The 20,297-nt window shown below is 40.7% G+C and overlaps 1 protein-coding gene across 3 annotated transcripts; it reads right to left on the reverse strand.

Annotated features, from left to right (window-relative positions):
- Positions 1-312: 312 nt before the first annotated feature.
- Positions 313-20,235, reverse strand: CSTF1 (cleavage stimulation factor subunit 1). 3 transcript variants are annotated; one of them, XM_081867763.1, is made up of 8 exons: positions 18,846-20,235; positions 17,291-17,482; positions 16,643-16,838; positions 15,466-15,743; positions 14,181-14,378; positions 12,747-13,137; positions 9,162-9,200; positions 313-989 (listed from the first exon to the last, which is right to left on the reverse strand). In XM_081867763.1, exons 1-8 carry the CDS (start codon positions 18,963-18,965, stop codon positions 730-732), a joined length of 1,674 nt encoding a protein of 557 aa, XP_081723889.1. In that variant the 5' UTR covers positions 18,966-20,235; the 3' UTR covers positions 313-729. The 3 variants fall into 3 exon arrangements, with proteins under 3 accessions (XP_081723889.1, XP_081723890.1, XP_081723891.1); XM_081867764.1 differs by lacking the exon at positions 9,162-9,200 and having other exon boundaries at positions 18,846-20,113; XM_081867765.1 differs by lacking the exons at positions 17,291-17,482; positions 18,846-20,235 and adding an exon at positions 17,057-17,079.
- Between the last annotated feature and the right edge of the window lie 62 nt (positions 20,236-20,297).

The following is a 20,297-nucleotide window of genomic DNA, read 5'->3' on the forward strand; positions in this document are numbered from 1 at the left end:
ATCATATCTATGAGGAAATGTTAGTTTGAAGCTTTTCAGTTAGAAAAATGGTAAAGGTGGGACACCACATAACAGAGGTCTGTTCAAATTATGCATGGTGTGGACAAAGTTAATATAGAGGTTTCCTCCCTCTTATTTGAAGTTAAGGCTATCTAATTAAGCTTAATGGTGAGAAATTGAGAACAACAAAATAAATATTTGTTTTCACAGTACATAGTTAAAACACAGAATCCATTACAAGATTCAGTGATTTCCACCAAACTAAGTGGCTTCTAAAGTAGGGTAATAGCCAATTATGAGAAAAATTAGATACACTTTTCTAAGATTGAGTTTAATAAGAAAGCTTTTAAGTATCTATACATCTACAAATAAGAAAAAAAAGGCCACCAGAGAACTGGAAAAAAGCACACACAACATACAGCAATACATGTACATCAAATGAAATAGAGCGAAGAGAGTTAAGGGGTTTAAAAAAACAGAAGGCCAAGTTTTGCTACTGAACATGGGCAACCTGTCCTGCCAAACATGTACAATTATTAAAATATTTTCAGCTATCTTGGCTGTTTTCAACTATGGACCCAACTTTAAAAACTGTCCTTTCAGTAGGGAGTGATGTTATTTCTAGAGCAGAGAATTCAATCCAAATACATAAATTCAGAAATGGTAAAAGCAAAATTTTTAAAAAGAAAAAAGGCATAAAATTCAGTCAACTTTTTCGCAGTTGCAGCTTCAGTCCGTGGTTGACCTTCGGTACCAAAATCGAGCTCTATAGTCATCACTGCAAGTCATGAAGCCAGGGTTGGTAGGAGAGTGGACAATGCAACGAACTATACTGTTATGCCCCAAGGAAAGAAGATTCCTTCGTTCAGCTGTTCGTGAATCCCAGCAGCAGAGGCTAATGGTCCTTTCATCAGGAAGCAGCACATAGTCTTCTGTGTGGTTGAAGACAGCTTGTGTCCTATGAACTTGGCGTCCACTCAAACCAGCTCCTGCAGGTATTGCAACATAAATATTCAGTATCAAAATACATATTAAAGGAAAGTACACGTAGGTCCTGCTGTCCAAATGCTCATCATACCAAAATTCACTTATTCAAACACGAGAAACTAGTATCCAAACCTCCCTATGTACACCACGCATTCAGATGTGTGTGTAATATTGTAAACATATAGCAGCCTTAAACAAGCCTTACTCTTTTGTGTTTTGCTGGTCTGTGGCAGCCATTTCTCTAGAAACCATGGGAGGGAGAGGCGAAAGGAGGCCATATCGGACAAATAATTGAGCATTTTATCCTTCCTTGTTTGCCTTTTGCAAGGTTTCAGAGGGTTTTCCTGTCCCCCGCCCCATAATTTTGAGGTTTAAATTCCTTGATTAGGCATGAATTAGAAACTTTCCCATAGGAAATCAATGGAAAGTGTTGACTTTATATGCAAACACTTGCCTAACAAATGATTTCCTGAGAATGCATTGTGTTCGGATAGCAGGACCTGTGTATAATGTGTATAATGTATATAATGTATATAATGTATATATATAATGACTGGCAATGGGTGAAATGAACATCAGCAAATATCAGAAAAAAGGCAATAAAATAATCAAATATTTCTCTAAGAATCAACAGAATATTCATTAGTAAATTCAGCAAGAGGCTTCATAAAATAAACATCCTTTGCTTGCCTTTAGAAAAGCCTGCACAAAGTGTCACAGATCTTTTGAGTCTTCCACAGCTCTAGTTCTACATAGAAAAGTACTCTATTCCCAATTAATGGGAGTAGGATAATCAGGGCTGACTCAAAAGTAGGGGAATACACCTAAAAGGATTAGGCCCTTTAGGAGTTCAAAACTTTGAATTGTAGCTGGAAGCTATAAGACAGCACAGTTGATTAGTGCCCATGTTTCCCCTATTCTATTTGTAACAGAAAACAATTTGCAACATTTTGCACAACTGAAGCTTCTGAATGCTCTTAAAAGAGCTACCCATGTAGAGCGCATTGCAGTAATCAAACATGGAGGCTGAAGAAAAAAGATTGATGGTTGCTAAGGAAACAGTTGACAGAGCAGATGATGCCAAGTGGCAGCATACTCTCTGGGCCTCAACTGATACCTGATTATCTCTTTCCAGAAGGGTTACTGAGTTAATCTGTTGCAGCAGAAGTGAAGTCTTGTGGCATATTAAAGACTAACAAATCAATAGGGCATATTCTTATTATTATTTTGCCTACGAAAGCTTATGCCACAAGATTCGTTTGTTTTATGTATAACTCTTCTCAGACTTTCCATTGATTATTAAAGAGGGATAGATCACATCCATCAATAGACACTTCCCTCCTTCCCAAAACTCAGGGAATATTAGCAACTACCCCTCAAGCTTGTCTGGATTCAGTTTTCAGACTATGTGTTCTCTTCCAATTAACCAAAGGCACAATAATCATTACTGAGGACACTCAATTAAATGAGTAAGAAAAAATAGAAGGGTACCACCATCCTCATCACGCTTCATTCCAAGAGTTATGTATGATCTTGTTAATGGCCTCTTTTGTTGGCATTTGTCTGTCTTGGAAGACAATGGAGTGCACATCCGGGGATGAAGTCAAACTGCTGTGTTAGTAGCACTGAAGTGACCTCTCTGGGGCAAAAGCCTGGGCATTGCGTATGGAGGTTTTGCGCTGGCCAGATGACAAGACCCCTCTCTGACGGGCCAAAGGTAAACAGAGCAATCAATACATTTGGCACCAGCTTGGCTGCAGGAGTTGCCGGGAGGCATACAAGGCACCATCCAACCGTCTTAGAGACTTCACTCTGATTTGTGTAGGGCTTACACGTTAGACTTATTTTATCCCAATGATATTCCACAAGGGTGAAGAGGGTCAGGATCAGTTTTCTTTCTCCTACAGGAGCTATCTTCCTAGGTTGATGAGTCCCAACAGCCTCTTACAAGTACAGTATTAAACAATTGCAGAGATATAATGGAATGGTGGCACTCTACAAGCCAGCTTCTACAGTGTTATCACAAACTTGCCTATCCGCAATCTCAAAATTTACATCCACAAACAAATCGAACTAGGCCGGACCACTACATTTACAAAGTCCCAAAGGGAACAAGATTTTATTATCTGTAATCTCAAAGGTAAATGAGATATCTAATAGGAACAACTCTAGTGTTACTTCCTTGCCCATGTTAAGAAATGATTGGCTACCAGGGCTATTATGGGAATCTTTGTCCTGAGCCCATGCTGAAAGCCAGACAGAACAGAGTTTAAGAGAACTGTTTCTTATTCATCCCAGAAAGCAGACAGTAATGGTGCAATTGTCAATTCAATCACCTTCCCAGTTTAAAGGCAAAAATGTAGGAATAACCAGTTCCTGTCAGGATTGGCACACCAAGAAAGATTTTTTAAGAGAACCTATGGTCATCTCATTGAAAGAAGCTGTAATTTTCCTCAAGTGCAATGAGCTTTAAAAATATTTCTTTTAAAAAAAAAACCTGATCCAGCTCATCCACCTTTAACAGAAGCTTCACATCAGCCTTTTCCATGCGGTTTTCAGCAAGTATGCTGAGCAAGGGCTTAGATTATATGAAGTTCACAGAATATCATGGAAGAGGAATAAACCGGCCAAAAGTAATCCGAGCATTTGCGGCAAGAGGTTGCCAATGATAATTCCGGTTGAGCTTCTGCTCTGTGGCACCATTACAGGTTCAATTTTATATTTAGCATGCCACAGCAGTCTGTACATGTTTCCTTCTCTGGGTGGGATAATCCATGTCAGGACCTCTCACACCAACTTGAACAGCTCTATGAGAAGTTGCAGTACAGCAATAGCAGAGGAAAGTATTCTTTGGCACCACTACTGCATAAAACATCACTCTGATTATGGCTGCACATCTTTTGCCAACGGTGCTTATCAGTGCCTTATACCAGAGAGGTCAATAATAGGTCAACCTGTCATTCCAGAAAGAAATAAGCAATAAGTAACTAACTGCAGCTATAGATCTATAGATGACCACCAATAAATCCTCCTAGAAAGAATTCTAAAAACCAACAGGATGCATCAGTATCTGATAGGCACATCTTAATGGTTTTTCACCTGTGTCATTACTAGGTAATGATTTATCCATAACCAAACCCAATAAATCTGAGATGTTTAGACTAGAATAGCAGCTACGGCATTGACTTCACTATGATCACTGAAAGTATATGAGGCAAAATTAGGGCTAAATTACTGGTTAGATTAAATTACTTTATAAGCAAGTTTTAGCCTTCGTTATTACTTTATAAGGAACCAATTCCTGCCCAATTAAACATTTGAATAGTTTACATTAAACAATACTTTCATGGTGTAATCCTATGGCCCCTGTAATACCGACCTCTCTCGTCATGTGGCTAGAGGTAATCTCTGGACAGAGCTGGAGTTTCCAAGTATCGTGGCTGCTCCACTGGCTGACTAGGAGGATGCTGGGGCAGTTGAGGGTACACAGGATCCCAAGGCTCCCTCATTTCCCCAAAATATCTCAAAAAAGAGCCAGAAACTATACCAGCCTGATACCTTGCATAATTTCTTCCCATTGGAGGAAATGGAAGGGAATCAAGAACAGTCACAATTTCCTCCCACTCTAAGCAGTCACAGCTTGGAAATTGCATTAAGTACGGTGCAGATTTCTCCTTCACCTTTTCTAGTAAAATTTATGTTAGTATAATGACACATTATATATACTGTAACTTTCTTAAAAATAATAATAATAGGAGTATACTAGTCTCCCCATCTAAAAAAAAGGAAAGAACTTTGTTAGTCAAATCTCAGCTATAGAATGTAGGGCAAGGTTTGAGAACAAGATTACACTAGCACTTCTCAAAATTCAATGTGAAACGGAAAAATTAAAAGGAAGCTAGAGAGATAATTGTTACACACTTGGAAAGAAAGCTTAAAACCAACACTAACTGCATATACAGATACAGATAGGTAGCCGTGTTGGTCTGCCATAGTCAAAACAAAACAAATTCCTTCCAGTAGCACCTTAAAGACCAACTAAGTCAGTTCTTGGTATGAGCTTTCGTGTGCATGCACACTTCTTCAGATACACAGTGTATCTGAAGAAGTGTGCATGCACACGAAAGCTCATACCAAGAACTGACTTAGTTGGTCTTTAAGGTGCTACTGGAAGGAATTTGTTTTGTTTTGCATATACAGACACATCTAAAGAAAATATATATTTTACTTTCGGGGGTGCAGGCTGAGTCCAGCTTCTTTCACCCCCACTACAAACAAAGATATACTTTGCTTTCAAGCTGATTGCTAATTAAGCTTCACTTTTGGTCCTCATCCTGCATTTTCGGATAAATTTGTCTTTTTTAACTATTGAAAATACTGCTTGAAGGTTTATACATACATAAGTTACTTTGGCATCTTATCAAACCTCCCCCCCCCCCGTTGAAAAACTGCTCTTGAGAGAAGAGGTGGATTTGCAAAGTCACAGGTTCTAGCCAATCAGCACTGTATAAACCACCTTTTCCTACAAATTGACAGACCTGGATTTCCCTGAACTCAATACTGGAAAGATTGTACATCTGACCAAAATGTGCCAAGTGACATTTCATAGCAGCCCAACCACAGTTAGGAGACCAAGGAGCAGGTTTGTAAGAGTAAATGTTAGGAGGAGATTTCAGCAGGGAACAGAAAAAATGCCAAAAGATTGATCCCTTAGCTAGTTAAAAGCTCCAAAAGATTCTGTTAGCAAAGGAAAATATGGTGCCTGAATGCTCAAAGCACAAGGGAAGTTTAATTACAATAAAAAGATTTTGTTTTTACAAAGGCTTTTCCATCTAAGAGAATTGCATTAATGTAGATCAGGGGTGTCCAACAGGTTGATCGCGATCTACTGGTAGATCCTCATGAGGTTTTGGTAGATCACGGTCAATCTCTGGCTCCCTTTCCTTAGCGTTGCTAAAACTGACTCCCACTGACTCCCACCCTCCATTGTTGTATGATCTCTGGAAGGGAAGACGAAGCTTTCTCTGTGCTGCTGTTTTGATCCACAGCGATCTTTTTGTGAGTGACTTTACCCCTTTGTCCCTTGCCTTCAACACCCCCCCCCAAATGGAACTCCCCCCAAATCTTTTCTTCCCCCTAAAAAAAGTTCAACAACTTTGAGCTGAACCCCACAAAAACGGAGGTAGATCACTGTCAGTTTTTAATTCTGAAAGTAGACTGCAGTCTCTTGAGAGTTGGCCACCCCTGATGTAGATAATATTTGAGTGTCTTATGCCTCCTATGATGATTGCATTTTGCAATGGTCACCATCAAAATTGGGCAGGAAGAAAGGTACCACAGTTTGGTAATCCCTGCTCTAGGTAAATGTACCACATTTGGGTTGGATCCAATCAAGTCACCCTCGGGGCAGATTCAATGAAGTCAATAGACATGACTACCTGATGTCCACCAATTTCAATGGGTCTACCTTTGAACATGACTTGAAACAGACACATTGAAATTATTCAGACATCAGTTACTCAAGTCCAATGATTTCACTGGGTGTGCTTCGAGTTCAAGTTAGTTGGCCACTACCCTCTGTATCCCATCTAAGGAATATTCCACTTTTTTCTTTACAACTTTTCAAAGAGGGTTAGACTAAGAAAGCAATTCTCCCAGAAATCTTCATTGTTGAGTGGCAATTTGAACTCAAGTCCTGCCAACTGAGTACCATTTATATCACACTATTCTGGAATTTAGATTGTGTTAGGAATATTTTATAGCTCAAGGACGACATTCCCTTGAGGGCAAAAGGCTGGGAGCCACAAGTTAGTGGTAGATGGAACCAGAGGCAAAAGTGGGCAGGTTGAAGGATGTGACACTTATATTTGTATAGTAAAATATATCCCAGACACACAGCTGTCAGAGGTTTCTACACACCCACCCACCCCTACCTCTCCATCCAGATTATGAGGATGCAATATCACAGTTCAAAGACTCTTTCCAGTCAGACAAAAGCCAAGAAGGGTGCAGTTGAAGGTTATGGCCTAAGAAGAGTTCCCTAGAGCAGCCAGGAGGACAACATTCAGCCCCCAGGTCTGGGGTTCCACACTCCTGTTTTAAATTAAGCCTTCACGCATTTCAATAATATTTTCTTGTTTATAGTTTAACATTATGTAAGAAAAACAGATTTTCAGGTGAATACAAACATGTTGTGTTTTCTACTGTTTATAAACAGGTTGCTCCTAGCACTACCCAATCACTTACTATACTGCTATAAGCTACATACGTAATTGCGACAGACTTCCACACTATCAGAAGTACTGCACTTTCTCTACATGTAAAACCTGCTGTGTTCTGCCACCACATATCTATGGTGCCACAGAATTCATCCATTATTACTTGTCCATTAATTTTTTTATAAAAAAAACCCTCATTAAAAAACCCTTACCATTACGGTGTCATGCTTTTTTCATTTAAAAGAACTAGCTGGAAAGGAGTTTTGTACTAATTAACAAGATAAAATAACCACCCCCTCAAGAAAAACAAATGAGATCATAAAATGGTACCCACCATTAAAGCCGATGTGTGCTGAATTGCAATTGGTTCACTTTCCCAGTAAGTCACAGCCCACTTAAACCCCTAGCTTTTAAATAAAAAGATGAAAGAATGGCATGAAAGGAAACCTCTTTGCAGAGATTGTGCTGCTCTTCTGGTCTTTGTGGTCTGAGAAAAGATGCAAAAACCGCAAGGAAAATAACTGGGTTTGGATGACTGAGTGAATGTCCACTACAGGAAAGTAAATGAAGCATGTAAACTACACACTCAAGTGTAGAAGCATCCTAGAGGTTAAGGGAAGCACTACTTCCACAGCAACAATCCAAGCTAGACAGGAATTTGAAGGCTGGCATCAGCAGAAAATTGTGGTTTTGAATATTCCTTTCTGAAGACCATAACGTGAAAATTAGTTAGAATGGGTATGTTTCTCAAGACAACTCTAAGCAAAATTGCTAATGGAGCTCTGTAGTTTCAGAGTTGACTGGAGTCCAGAATACTCTGCTCTGTTGATGACCTTGCTAACTAATGGAACAGGAGGTGGATGTCAGCCTCTATAACAGTTGCTTCCAAGGGTCATCTTCATTACTTCGTTGGCACAAGTCACAACTTTACATAGGGCTTAAAGGAGATGAAGTGAAGTGCAAGATTATTAAGAGTGTTAGATGGTATTTTACTTGCAACAAAGCTGACAGATCTTGCTACAGAAGATCTGCTAAAGCCTGTGGCAAGTAAGTCCTCCCCGCTTGCCATAATACCTAAAGAATATCATCTACAGAATTGATTTTAGAGTGTTGTTTGTGCTGTACTTTTGTACTGTTTTATTGTTGTTAGCCACCCTGAGCCCGGCTTCGGCTGGGGAGGGCGGGATATAAATAAAATGTTTTTTTATTATTATTATTATTATTATTATTATTATTATTATTATTATTATTATTTAAAGCTATTTCTGGTGATGAGGGAACATAGGCTGCCTCTACTTCAAGAAAGATACATCTAGTGTCTGTTAGACTGAGTATCTAATAAACAAACATAAAAGACTTCAGGGATGTAAGGGCCTTATGACTTGTCCAACAAAACTGGGTTTCCTTGCTGGGCAGGAATTTTCTTCCATTTAGATAGGGCAGTGTCTGCCATTGTTTTGTTCCTATTTAAACGGTGGGTGGGAGTACCTTGGACGTAGCTTTGATACACTTCTAACCTTTCCTTTTGGAAAGGTTACTGAGAGTATTTGCTTTACAGCTCCAGGCATACCTGGATATCAAGTGTTTTGAGGCTGGCCTTGTGAGCCTGAAGATTTTTACCTAAAAACTGGGAAAGGTAGGTTGAGTTTTGAGGTGTTTCTGTTTTTATCAGATCAAGACCTAGCAACTGTCACGTATTCATAACCTTGAGGCTAGACTACTGTGATGCGCTCTATGTGGGACTGCCCTTAATGAATGCCTGGAAGAGTCAAATATTTCACAGTAAATTTGTTTAGATGAGCTCTTATTGCCAGGGTTAAGTATGAGCAGGGCACTTTTATATTATTTTTAGTTTCAAATTTATTTTGTTGTACTGGGGCAGGGTAGAAATGGAAATTAATCTAATTATGGCAGAACTGGTTAAATACTATTCATAGTTACACAGGTCTGACTCACCCCAAGAAAGAGAGTTCTTTCTTTCTAACGTCCAGATTCCTAAAATTTCAGATGAGGAAAAGAATAGGTTGAACCAACTAGTTGCAGTAAAGAAAGTAAGAGAGACCATTAGTCAATTTATGAGTAGCAAGACTGGTATCAGGATATTACAAAAGGTTTGCTGGGATCTTAGCAGACACTGAAGTATCTTTAATCCAAACAGCTGTCTCTGTCTTGAAAAGTGCCACTAAAGAAACTTTACCTCCAAGAGGGCAAAGACTTGTTTGCGATCTATTATCACATATATTTAAAGAGCTCTCAATTCTCCAAGCGATGGTATTTATGTAGCCAAAATCGTATCACATACACAAGCAGGAGATTATCAGCAGGCTCAAAAAACTTCGAAGTTTGCTGAGTACAAAAACCTTAAATCCTAGGCGGGGAAGTACAAAAACCTTAAATCCTAGGCAGGGACCTCCCCCTCAAAAACACCCAGTCCAAGGCTAAAATATTTTATTGCAGATCCCACCTGTACCACATTTTCTCTGTCTTCTAAATCTCAGTTATCCACCTTTATTTCCACGTTGGCAGAAAAGGAATCTGTTCAAACCTAAAATACATTATTTATGATATTAAAAAAATATATTCCCAGTTGGAAATGAAAAAAAAAAGGTTATATCTGAAAGATTATTCATCTTGCCTTTTAGGGATGGAGTAAAAGTTTTCAAATGAAATGAGTAGAAGCTTTCTAACATGGCGCAGAAGCATTTCCCCATCTCTTTTCCATGGCTGGTATTCTAATGCTTACTAGTTCTGGACTTCCAAATTTCTATTTGGCTATTGCAGCAAATAATAATTGATAAACCTAAGCTTCATGTATTTGTCCTTTTGAAACCATCTTAGCACCACCATGTCTTGTGGTAGCCGATTCCTGAAGCTAATACCACTTTGGTGATACTGCCAGCATGAATTAGGTGTGGTAATCCACACACTTTTGTTGCTGGTGCTGGTGGTGTTCATGAAAGGAGGAAGTGATATCCCTTTAAAATAATTATCACAAGCAACCAGAAGAATATAATAAAATAAACATCGGAGATACAATTTACAAGTTTACTTTTAAGTTGACAGTCTTCCCTTTTGTGGAGTACTATTTAAAATATAATATAATAATTGGGAGCAGAATTAAACTATGTCTGCTGTAGTACATGGGACTATTGCTAACATATAGTTAAAAAAACCCCCCACCAAAAATGGTTATCGCCTACTACGGGGCAGGGCAAAAAAATATGGGGTAGTTTAAAAGGTTAGAAACTGGACATGAGTCACTTTTATTAAGAAAGAAAAATACTGAAGAAAAACCATTTTCTCCTGGAAGTATAGGAGACCATGAAGTGTATGATCATAAAACATGTGGGGTAGGAGAAGAGATTTCATGCCTGAACTTAATGGCAGAACTGAGAGAAGAACAGACCAGCAACCCAGCTCTAGACGACGACTTAAACTAACATAGCAGTGAAACAGTCAACTAAATTGGTTGCAATCTCCAAAACAGAAAACAGAGTATTAGTATTACAAGGCTTAGGTACATCCTTCTTTTTCCTTCTTTCTCTCTCACACAAAAACTACACTGACACACAACACACTTGATGCAATCTTAAATAAGGGGTGGCTAACGTATGGCCTTCCAGATGATGCTGGACTGCAACTCTAGGTCATGCTGCCTCAGGATGATGGGATTTGGAGTCTAACATTGGGAAGCCACAGGTTAGTACCCTTGTCTTAAATGCCAAACTCTTACTCCAGTGTAATGTAGCAAGCCTTTAGTTCTCAGTATCTATACAAACTATTTATGTTCATTAGCTGGTACACCAATTTTGAGACAAGTATTCTCAAGAGCCTTTAAACTTACTGACACTTATCTACTTCCTGGATTGCCTATAAGCAAATTAATTTCAATGCTTCTAATAGGGATAGAAATGTGAAAATATACCACCCAGAATTCAATGTGAAATTATCCATGGTAAAAGTTATTGCAAAGCCTGACGTTTTGATATATAGACTTATTTAAAGTCCCATGCATTAGATTCTAATACAGTGGTACCTCGCAAGACGAATGCCTCGTAAGACAAAAAACTCGCAAGACGAAAGAGTTTTTCGTTTTTTGAGTTGCTTCGCAAGACAAATTTCCCTATGGGCTTGCTTCGCAAGACGAAAACGTCTTGCAAGTTTGTTTCCTTTTTCTTAAAACCGTGCATTCAGGGGGTGCAGTTACGACTTGACTTCGAGGAGCAACTCATAGCACGCGGTGTGGTAGCCTTTTTTGAGGTTTTTGAAGACTTTGGTGATTTTTGAAGCTTTTCCAAAATCCATGCTTCGCAAGACGAAAAAATCGCAATACGAAAAAACTCGCAGAACGAATTAATTTCGTCTTGCGAGGTACCACTGTAAATGATGCCTACGTAGAAAAAATATTTATTCCAAAAATCTCAAAGACAATAACAACATAAAATGACTGAAAGCATTATTAAAACATGTGCCATTCACATGAACCAAAACAGCTGTTGCTCACAACGTACAAGAGCAACAGAAAATTATCTCTCAGAAAGAAACCCAGTAGTGCACTAGTTGGATTGGTAGAGTTCATCTAGTGAGAAAATAACCAACCACAAATGTTAAATCAAGGTAATGTACTGCTTTCCAACTAGAGCTGAGGACGCATACTATGGGCCCACCCACAGTGCCCTTCTTTCTTTGTATAGGAAGAACATAACATACATTATTTAAGACTGGAGAAGGAGCCCTGCTAGATCAGGCCATCTAGTTCAGTGTTCTGTTCTCACTGTGGCCAACCAGATGCCCATGGGAAGCAAGACCCTAGTGCAACAGCTGTCTCACTTGCGATTCCAGCAATTGACATTCAGAGGCAGAGTGTCTCTGACAGCGGAGGTATGCCAAGACTTGACTGCACCCTGCTGGTTTAGCATGTTAGAAACTTGGAAATTTGTATAACAAAATATGCCTCTACAGAAAAGGAGTTCTTCCAGAGAAGTTAATTCATACAATTTCCTGATTTCTGAAGGAGCTGTTACTGCAGTAGCATCTCACACTGGAAGTATTAGAGAAAGCATTGAGCAGAAAACTGCAAGCTTACATGTTGATGTAGTTTGTTTCCAGCTCAGCAAGATAGAAAAAAGAAGCAACATCATTTGTATATCATTTGTATTAGGAAACGAATCAATGTGTGAACCCCAAGGATTTCTCTTAAATAAACCCCCGTGATTTAAAGTAAGAGTTGTGCAAACACACAAGTATGATTTTGGACATGACTGCAGAATTTACCTGATTTTCTCCTAGCTCATGAGGAGATCATGAAGTTATTTCCTTATGACCAATAATCAACTATTTGTTTAAAATTCCAAGGGAAAATGTCTGGATTTATATGCCACTGTTGCAGACTTTGTACAGAACTTTAAATTTACATTTTTCCTCATGATACACCCAGAAAGGCCATTACATTTAACTAGATGTAATGGAGGATGGGATCATGGCTAAGAGTACATGAGAGAAATATATACTTATCTATTATATTGGTCAACATCTACTCACCTGTATATTTTACTAGTGTTCTCCCTGTAGAGATCTCCCACAGTTTAGCTACAGAGTCTTTTCCACTAGACAGGATATACTTTGAATTCTTGGAGAAAATGGCAGAACAGACTTCAGCCCCATCGTGCGCTTTTTCAAAAGTAGTGATACAACGATTTGAAACGCCATCCCACAATTTGATGCATCCGTCTTTGCTGCCCGTTACATACATGTTAGCACTTGCATTGTAATTAACTGAGCATATGGCATCAGTGTGCTGATCTTGAGGATTGCAAGATACAAAGCACTGGAATGTATTGACATCATACAGCCGCAGGGTAGGATGCTGGGTACCGACAAGAATGAAGTCTCCAGAAGGATGGAAAGAGATAGAACGCAGCATTTCTGCTTCCTGTTTAGTTGGAAAATAAGCAGTTAACATTAAAAGGCATCTTCCCAGTGCACTGATCCACCTAAGCACCAAACTTGTGTTGGCTACTGTATAAAATATACAACAACATTGCTATTTTAAGAAGCCAGGCAGGACTCATGGCACAGCAGAACAGATTTTTCTAAACAAAGTGTGGGAAAGCAGGTCCTCATAAAAGAGGTGAGATTATTATTTATTAGGGAAAAGGTTCTGAAGGGAGTTGTTTCCGAGTCACACCATGTCAAGATCAGTATCACCTACTTTGTAGATCCCCAGAGACCACTCTCATTTTCCTTTAAGTTGGATTCATGCTCTGAATCAACTGGTAAAACTAAGCTACTGTTAGGGAAGAGAAGTATTTAGTTATGCTTAAAGAAGTCACAAACTTCAGATCTATTGTAATCTACTCCATGCATTATTTTTTCCTTCTCTAGCAGATTGGATGATCATGGTGTTTCATGTTAATTTCTTCTTGAGAGATTGTCAGTATGTGGACAGAGGAGCCACTTAAACCTTCCCCTGGGAATTTTCTAGCTATATTGCCCTTCCTAAGGGGGGAAATATAGGGGGATTTCCCCCTCCCCCTAAAAACAACTTTGGGTGTTGGTGGTATTTGCTACAATTATTTACATCCTATCTTTCAGAATACAAATCCTTCCCAGGCATTCGACATTTAAAATCACACACATTATCCCCATATAAAATGTTATTTGAAAGGGGAAAAAATTAAGCTGTCCTGTCATCTACTTCTCTGTTCTTCCACTCAACTGCAGCAGCTGATACTGCTTTTCAGTTTTTAAAAAGTCAGGGGAAGAAAGAATAAAAACCATTTCATAGCTAGTTTGCCCCCTCAATTAAAGTTAGGAGGAGTTTGAATGGCAATGTCCAAAGTATGTTTTACCAGGATGGTCTTAATCCCAAGAACACTTGTACACACCATTTAATAACATAAATAAGGCTTCAAAAGTCATGCTTTTCTAGTTATTTTTGTTATTCCTTATAAAGTTTTGATTTAAGTGTCTAACCTGGATATATTTGAAGGCTCTTTTGGCAGATGGTTTTGAGTAGTCAAACAATTTAAGTGTGTAATCCCTTGAACCAGAGGCAAGGATTTGTTCTGTTGGATGGAAAGCTAAACATGTCACCTCATCCACGTGATCATAGAGAGTTCTAATAACAGGGTGGTTCTCCATGTTCTGCTGAGCTGTTTCATTCATCATGACCTGAAGAATACATTTCAAAACACAGCACAGTAAGCATAGAATTTTCGCTACAGGCATCAAGACACAAATGCTGTCTATTGCACATCTGATGGTGTTCCCTTCATAGCGGACACAGTGGATCTGCAACTTCCCACAACTGTTTATGCAGGATGTTTAAAGTGTGAAGCAATCTCTCGTATATGTCCAAATAACTCTTTAGTGGGTCATTAACAGCCCATCTTACAAATGAAAAAAGGAACTCTTGAGAGATCAGAACTGGTCCAAACTTTGCAAGTCCACGGCTATGCTAGTACTAAATTCAGTCACCAATTCCCTTTCCCCTTCAGCTTCCTGTACTCCACAAAACTCTACAAAATGTGTGTGTGTGTGTGTGAGAGAGAGAGAGAGAGAGAGAGAGAGAAAGAGAGAGAGAAGAGGTGTGGGTGGCCGTAGGGAGAGCGGGGAATAATAAAAATTGCCTCCTTTTCTTCTGATGCTGTTCTTTAAACAGATATAATATGTGCAAAGCTAGGTACTCTGTTCAGAACCCTAGCTGCTGCATTCTGCACTAGCTGAAGCTTCTGAACAATGTCAAAAGGCAGACCCATATAAACCACACTACAGTAATCTAATTATGAGGTTATCAATGTGCGGATCATGGTGGCCAGGCTATCATTGTCTAGGAAAAGGTGCAGTTGGTAGTGGGCTCTCTATGCCTACCTAGGCCTCTAATGCCAGTATCTGTATACCTGTGCCTTAAAGCGAATTCAAGCAACCCAGTTCCTGGACTCAGGAACCATCCACCCACAGGCTTTTTGTGTTATCAGAGGAGGCTCAGTTTATTGATCCTCATCCAGCCCATGACGGCGTCCAGGCTTCTCCCAACTGAGACTGCTCCCAACAGCTTCATATGACTAGTAAATAGCACTGGCACCCCACAGCTTAACTGGCAGAGTGATGAGCTGCTGTCATTCAAAGCTACTCTCTGAAAACAGCCCCACAAATAGAAGCATGACCAGTTTCTTTTGGCAGATAATTCCCAGAGGACCCTAAAGCTGCAAAAGGAAAATGCAAACATTTATTGATTCATTACTATTTGAGCATTTACCTCAATTGGCATAGCACTCTTTGCTAACATTCTCTCTGTATCAAGTATTTTGATTGAAGCATCAGCTGATCCTGTGGCTATTAACTGTCCATCTCTGCTGTATGTAGCTACACGACATGGTCCTTTGTGCGATGTGACATAACAGGTCTCATATTCAGAAGCTTCTGGGGACATGGTCTGAACATCTGCATCAAATTCCAAGTCAATCCCTGTGCCAGGAGCTACTGTATCAGAGCGTCCAATTGCATACTGAACTGCACTATCATCATTTTCCATTCCTGGAAGAAAAGAAATTACAAAAGCTCATTTTCCAAAAGTAAGAAGCCCCAAACTTTATAAACAGGAAAAAACCTGTTACGACAATAGTTCTTAAACCTAATCTGTTGGTATTTTGAATGCTTATCAAGCTGTGAGTCCTAGAAGACCTCTTCCCTGCCTTATAGGCCTTTCCCACCTGGTCTAGAAGGGCGGGGACCTGTCTGACCCCAGCTACACAAGCTGAGGCTGCTGAATAGACTCTTGGACTGGGGTGTTGTTTAAGGTTTTTATAACTTAACTGGAAGCATAAGAAAACATCAGAAAATTTGTGGAAAGTAAACTGTCACAATAATTCATACTGCTAACAACCATTTTTACTCTATATGAGATGCTCAGCTGTGCAAAAGTCTTCCTAAAAAACCCACAAGGTGAAATGCAATTATTCACAACTGTGCCTCTCTAGTTTAGTGTACCTGGAACCCACATAAGTAGGTGAGCTCCGAAGCGTAAAATGGAAAGATAGATTGGTGGGAAGCTAAGGTGTAGTTGGTTGCAAATGCACTAGACAGGTAGGGAAGCTGACCTAGTTTATGCACAAATAGCTGCAACAGAGCCATCATGTACATGTCTTTGCTGCTTTACATCCTATTCCAAGCAGGATAACAGAATATAATGGCTCATTTTACATATATCTCTAGTAAGTACTGATCTGGGACAACTATCAGTGCTATTTGCTAACTATCGTTTTTGACTTAAGTGACTACAGGTAACTTTAATGGCTTAAATATCCAGAGACAAAAGAAGTATTTTGATTACTGATGTTTTGACATGCCATCTAAAATAACAGTCTTAACAGAACTAATAGTGCATACCTGACCTTAAACACAGCGTATTAAGTTTGTTTCACATCACAACTTACCCAGTTTAATAAGATGCAATAGTTGTTCGGAGGGTGCACATACAGACTGTGGTTTTACCTCATTTATCAGACCGTTAGCAATGTTGATATATCCATCATAAAGCAACTGACTAATAATGAGTCTGTAAAGTTGTTGCCTGTCTTTCAGGCTTACTTTTGGTCTATACATTGTGAGTATGGGCTGTCTTCCAGAAGTCTGAAACGAAGAAGGAAAAAATAACTATAGTATTTACATGTACAGGAAAAAAGCATTAATGTTTAATTTTATTTTTGAAAGCATTTGTATCCTTCTTTCTTCTTTTTTTTAGTAAAATACTCAAGGTTGCTTTCACAGCAGAAATAAATAAAGCAACCAAGGGCAAAAATATATCAATATAACCTAGTACTTCCCACAATTTTTCTCCCACGGGCCACCTGAAAATTGCCGAGGGTTTTGGCAGATCCCTCCTGCAGCCTTTTCCCCGCGCCGAGATCCGTATTTCCCACCTCCCACAACACCGAGCCTATCGTGACAAAGGCTGCGGGGCTGGGCGGCTCTTCCATTAAAGGGAAAGCGGCGGGTAACCTGGCGTTCTCCACGTGCAAGAAACGGCCACGGCGAAGAGCTGGCGAAACCGCCGGGCCCGGAAAGCGAGACTTGATTCTTACCAGCCCGTCTTTCGGCCTGGGTCGATCTGCGTTCAAAATGGCTGCCGGGGGCCCGACGACGTCGGCGGGCGGCTGCGGCGGCAAAGGCAGCGGGAGCGGAGCCTGCGGAGGGGCCGGCAGCAACCTGGACCGAGGGCCGCTGCGTCGAACAGGCTGCTGCATCGAACCTCCGCACATCGATTGAAGCCGCAGCTGGGAGGAGACAAGGAGCTCAAGCAAGGGTCACGTGTGCGCATGCGCCACCAGTAAAGCTACGTCTTTTCGAAATGCGACGTGAAGATGGATAGTTGGGAAGGAATTTGGCATGCCAAGTTTTCTCTATCGCTGTAACTCCCTCTTGGGGGCAAATGTTTTACAATACAGTAGAATATTCTTAATTTTTTGGCTACTATAAAACGGTCGAGGCACAGGAGCCTTGCCACACACAAAAAAGGATACTTAGTTGAAAATCCAATTTACATGGATCAGTATCATGGGTGTAGCCTAGAGAGGGGCAGGTGCCCCCCCCCATCAATAAACATCAATACAAACATGAGGTTCTGCCCCTCCTAACAAAAGCCTGCCCCCCCTAACAAATCCCTTGCCATGCCCATAATCACTATATTAAAAAATATGCAGTGCGGTAGATATTTCATTCACAAACAAGGAGCTAGGATTTTATTCTAGGGACAGTAAATTCTGCTAAGCCTGATTCATAATTCTGTTGTCACTTCCAGTACACTGCTGTACATTTACTCAGATCTAAGCCCCACCCACAATGTGGCTTACTCCTAGGTAAGCACATACAGAATTGCAGCCTTAAGCACTGATATCCTGAAAATGTGTGTACACAACTTCTTACTAATATAGGACCTTTAGGAATTTCCAAGTTTTAAGAATGGGCCTCTTGGGGTTTTTTTCTGGCTAAAAAAGGGGTAATATACAGTATATTGACTTAAAAAGTTCCAAACTCTTCCCTGACCAGTTCTTCATATCTAGAGGTGCACAACCATTCTAAAGGGCAGATGGTTGAGCTTCCTATTGAATGCCATGCAGCTCAGATGGTGAAATATGGGGTCTCCTCTTAAATCAGGCACCCCCAAATTTCGCCCTTCAGATGTTTTGGCACTACAACTCCCATAATCCCTAGCTAACAGGACCAGTTGTCAGGGATGATGGGAATTGTAGTCCCCAAACATCTGGAGTGCCGAGTTTGGGGATGCCTGTCTTAAATAAAGCATTTACCTGGTAATCTTACAACCAGTTCCTAGGCAGTTACCCAGAGGTAAACCCCACTTGAGTTTAATAGGACTTATTTTAAAAATGAGTAGAGTTGCAATTGTGCAGCCTGATCTGTTGCATGTTTCCTCAGGGTGTCCCACTGAGTTCAAGGCAGTTCATTCCCAAATAAGTGTACAGTGGATTGCAACCTTAGACAAGCGGTGCATAAGTAAATGGGCACTGTTCAGTGACAAAAGATAGGAAGGATGACCTTAGGCATGTTTGCTTTGACAGTCTACATCGCAACAGGCCCAAATACCTCATGCCCCCAATCTTATCGAACAATTCTACTCACATCAGCTTCAAGAAATGACAGTCGCATTGGTCGTGGTTCATTGGTAGGCAAGGCCATGTTACTCATGCCCCATGGAAACTGCCGCCTATCACATGGTGGCGTGATACGACGACTTGTCATTTTTTCTCACAACTGTATATCCTTCACACTACCTCTTCAATCCTCTCACTTGTCCTCAAGAATTAAGTTATATGCAGATGACCTTCAACCTGAGAAGCACACATTAATCTGATGTCTACCCTGGTCCTCAAAGGTCAGTCTCATAATCCTGTCATGGTAGCTTTTCAAAAGACATGGACAGAGGAGAGGGCTTCTCCTCAAATCCACACTCACACCTGTCAACAGCTGCCTGAGAGGCACAAAGTCAATCATACATAACTGAGTATTATGGGAAATCTAGTCAGGTGCAATGCTGTTTCACATTTGTCAACCAAGTCCATTCCGTGGCAAGTTGCTCTTTTTTGACTTAGTTGCCTGATACCTGAACTGATAGACCACCACGGCTCTGATAAAATGTGGTCAAAGTTGTCTTCAGACAAACACTTTTTTGATGCCAGATTGAAAAACTGAGAATACCAGAATCATTGGCCTTCACCCACCCAGTGCCACCTCTTCCTGTTGCGCTCATAAGTTTTAAAAACAATCTGATGACCTCCACCTAGAAGAAAACAACCGCTCAGCATCTATTGCTGTGAATCTGACCTATGCATTCTTTGTGGGCAAATGCTACCACTTACTGGACGTCACCAGTGGACCAGAGGGCTGTGGCCCTCTTTGGCTGGGCAGCCCCGCTGCTCCTGACAGTTTGCAGCAAGCTAGCTCATTTCAGAATGGCCATTCACACGGTCTTTCAGATTTGGCGTGGTGAACTCTTGGTTTTAGGGAGAGTCACCCCTCATGCAAAATGGCACTGTCTGCTTTTCCCCCCCTTCGCAGCCAAGGTGCAGAGCCACACTTCTGCTGGTCTGTCACGTTTCCCCCTGAAAATATGTCGTGGCATCTGACCACGATCAGTTTCCCTCATGACATTCAAGCCAGTTTCATTGTCACAAAAAAACCCCCCCAGCCCTGCAGTGTTGGCAGCTGCCCTCACAGGAGCCGCCTCACTCAAGACTTTCAAAGTGGGGGCTTCGGCCCCAAAGTGCAGAGACTGGGGGCAGGAATAGACCCAACTCTCAGTCTTAGTCTGAGTCCGTCACACTATAATGAGGCGGCGGATACGAGATTTTTGCCGTCGCCATCGTAAGGGCTGCGCCCTGAGGCGATGCGCCACTTGCGCAAGGGAAAAGAGCAATGGGCCCTGTGCTACGGATTTACGCAACCAGCGTATCGCGCGCTACGCTGAGAGCGTATCCTGCTTAGCCACGCGCGCTCTCTCTTGTTCACGGTTCACAACAACAGACACCGGCAGGACAAGAGCAGCCTTGCGAAACCCCGCCCCGCTCAGTGTCC

Source organism: Podarcis erhardii (genome assembly GCF_964252035.2).
Source record: "Podarcis erhardii genome assembly, chromosome: 6".
NCBI lineage: Eukaryota > Metazoa > Chordata > Lepidosauria > Squamata > Lacertidae > Podarcis > Podarcis erhardii.

Excerpts from the sequence above, each read along its gene's own strand:
- CSTF1 (XM_081867763.1), bottom strand. The coding sequence starts at position 18,965 with ATGACAAGTCGTCGTATCACGCCACCATGTGATAGGCGGCAGTTTCCA. Across the intron at positions 17,483-18,845 it reads TGTCATTTCTTGAAGCTGAT|CTGCGGCTTCAATCGATGTG; the intron begins GTGAGTAGAATT and ends GTCTCCTCCCAG. Across the intron at positions 13,138-14,180 it reads GAGCCTTCAAATATATCCAG|GAAGCAGAAATGCTGCGTTC; the intron begins GTTAGACACTTA and ends CCAACTAAACAG.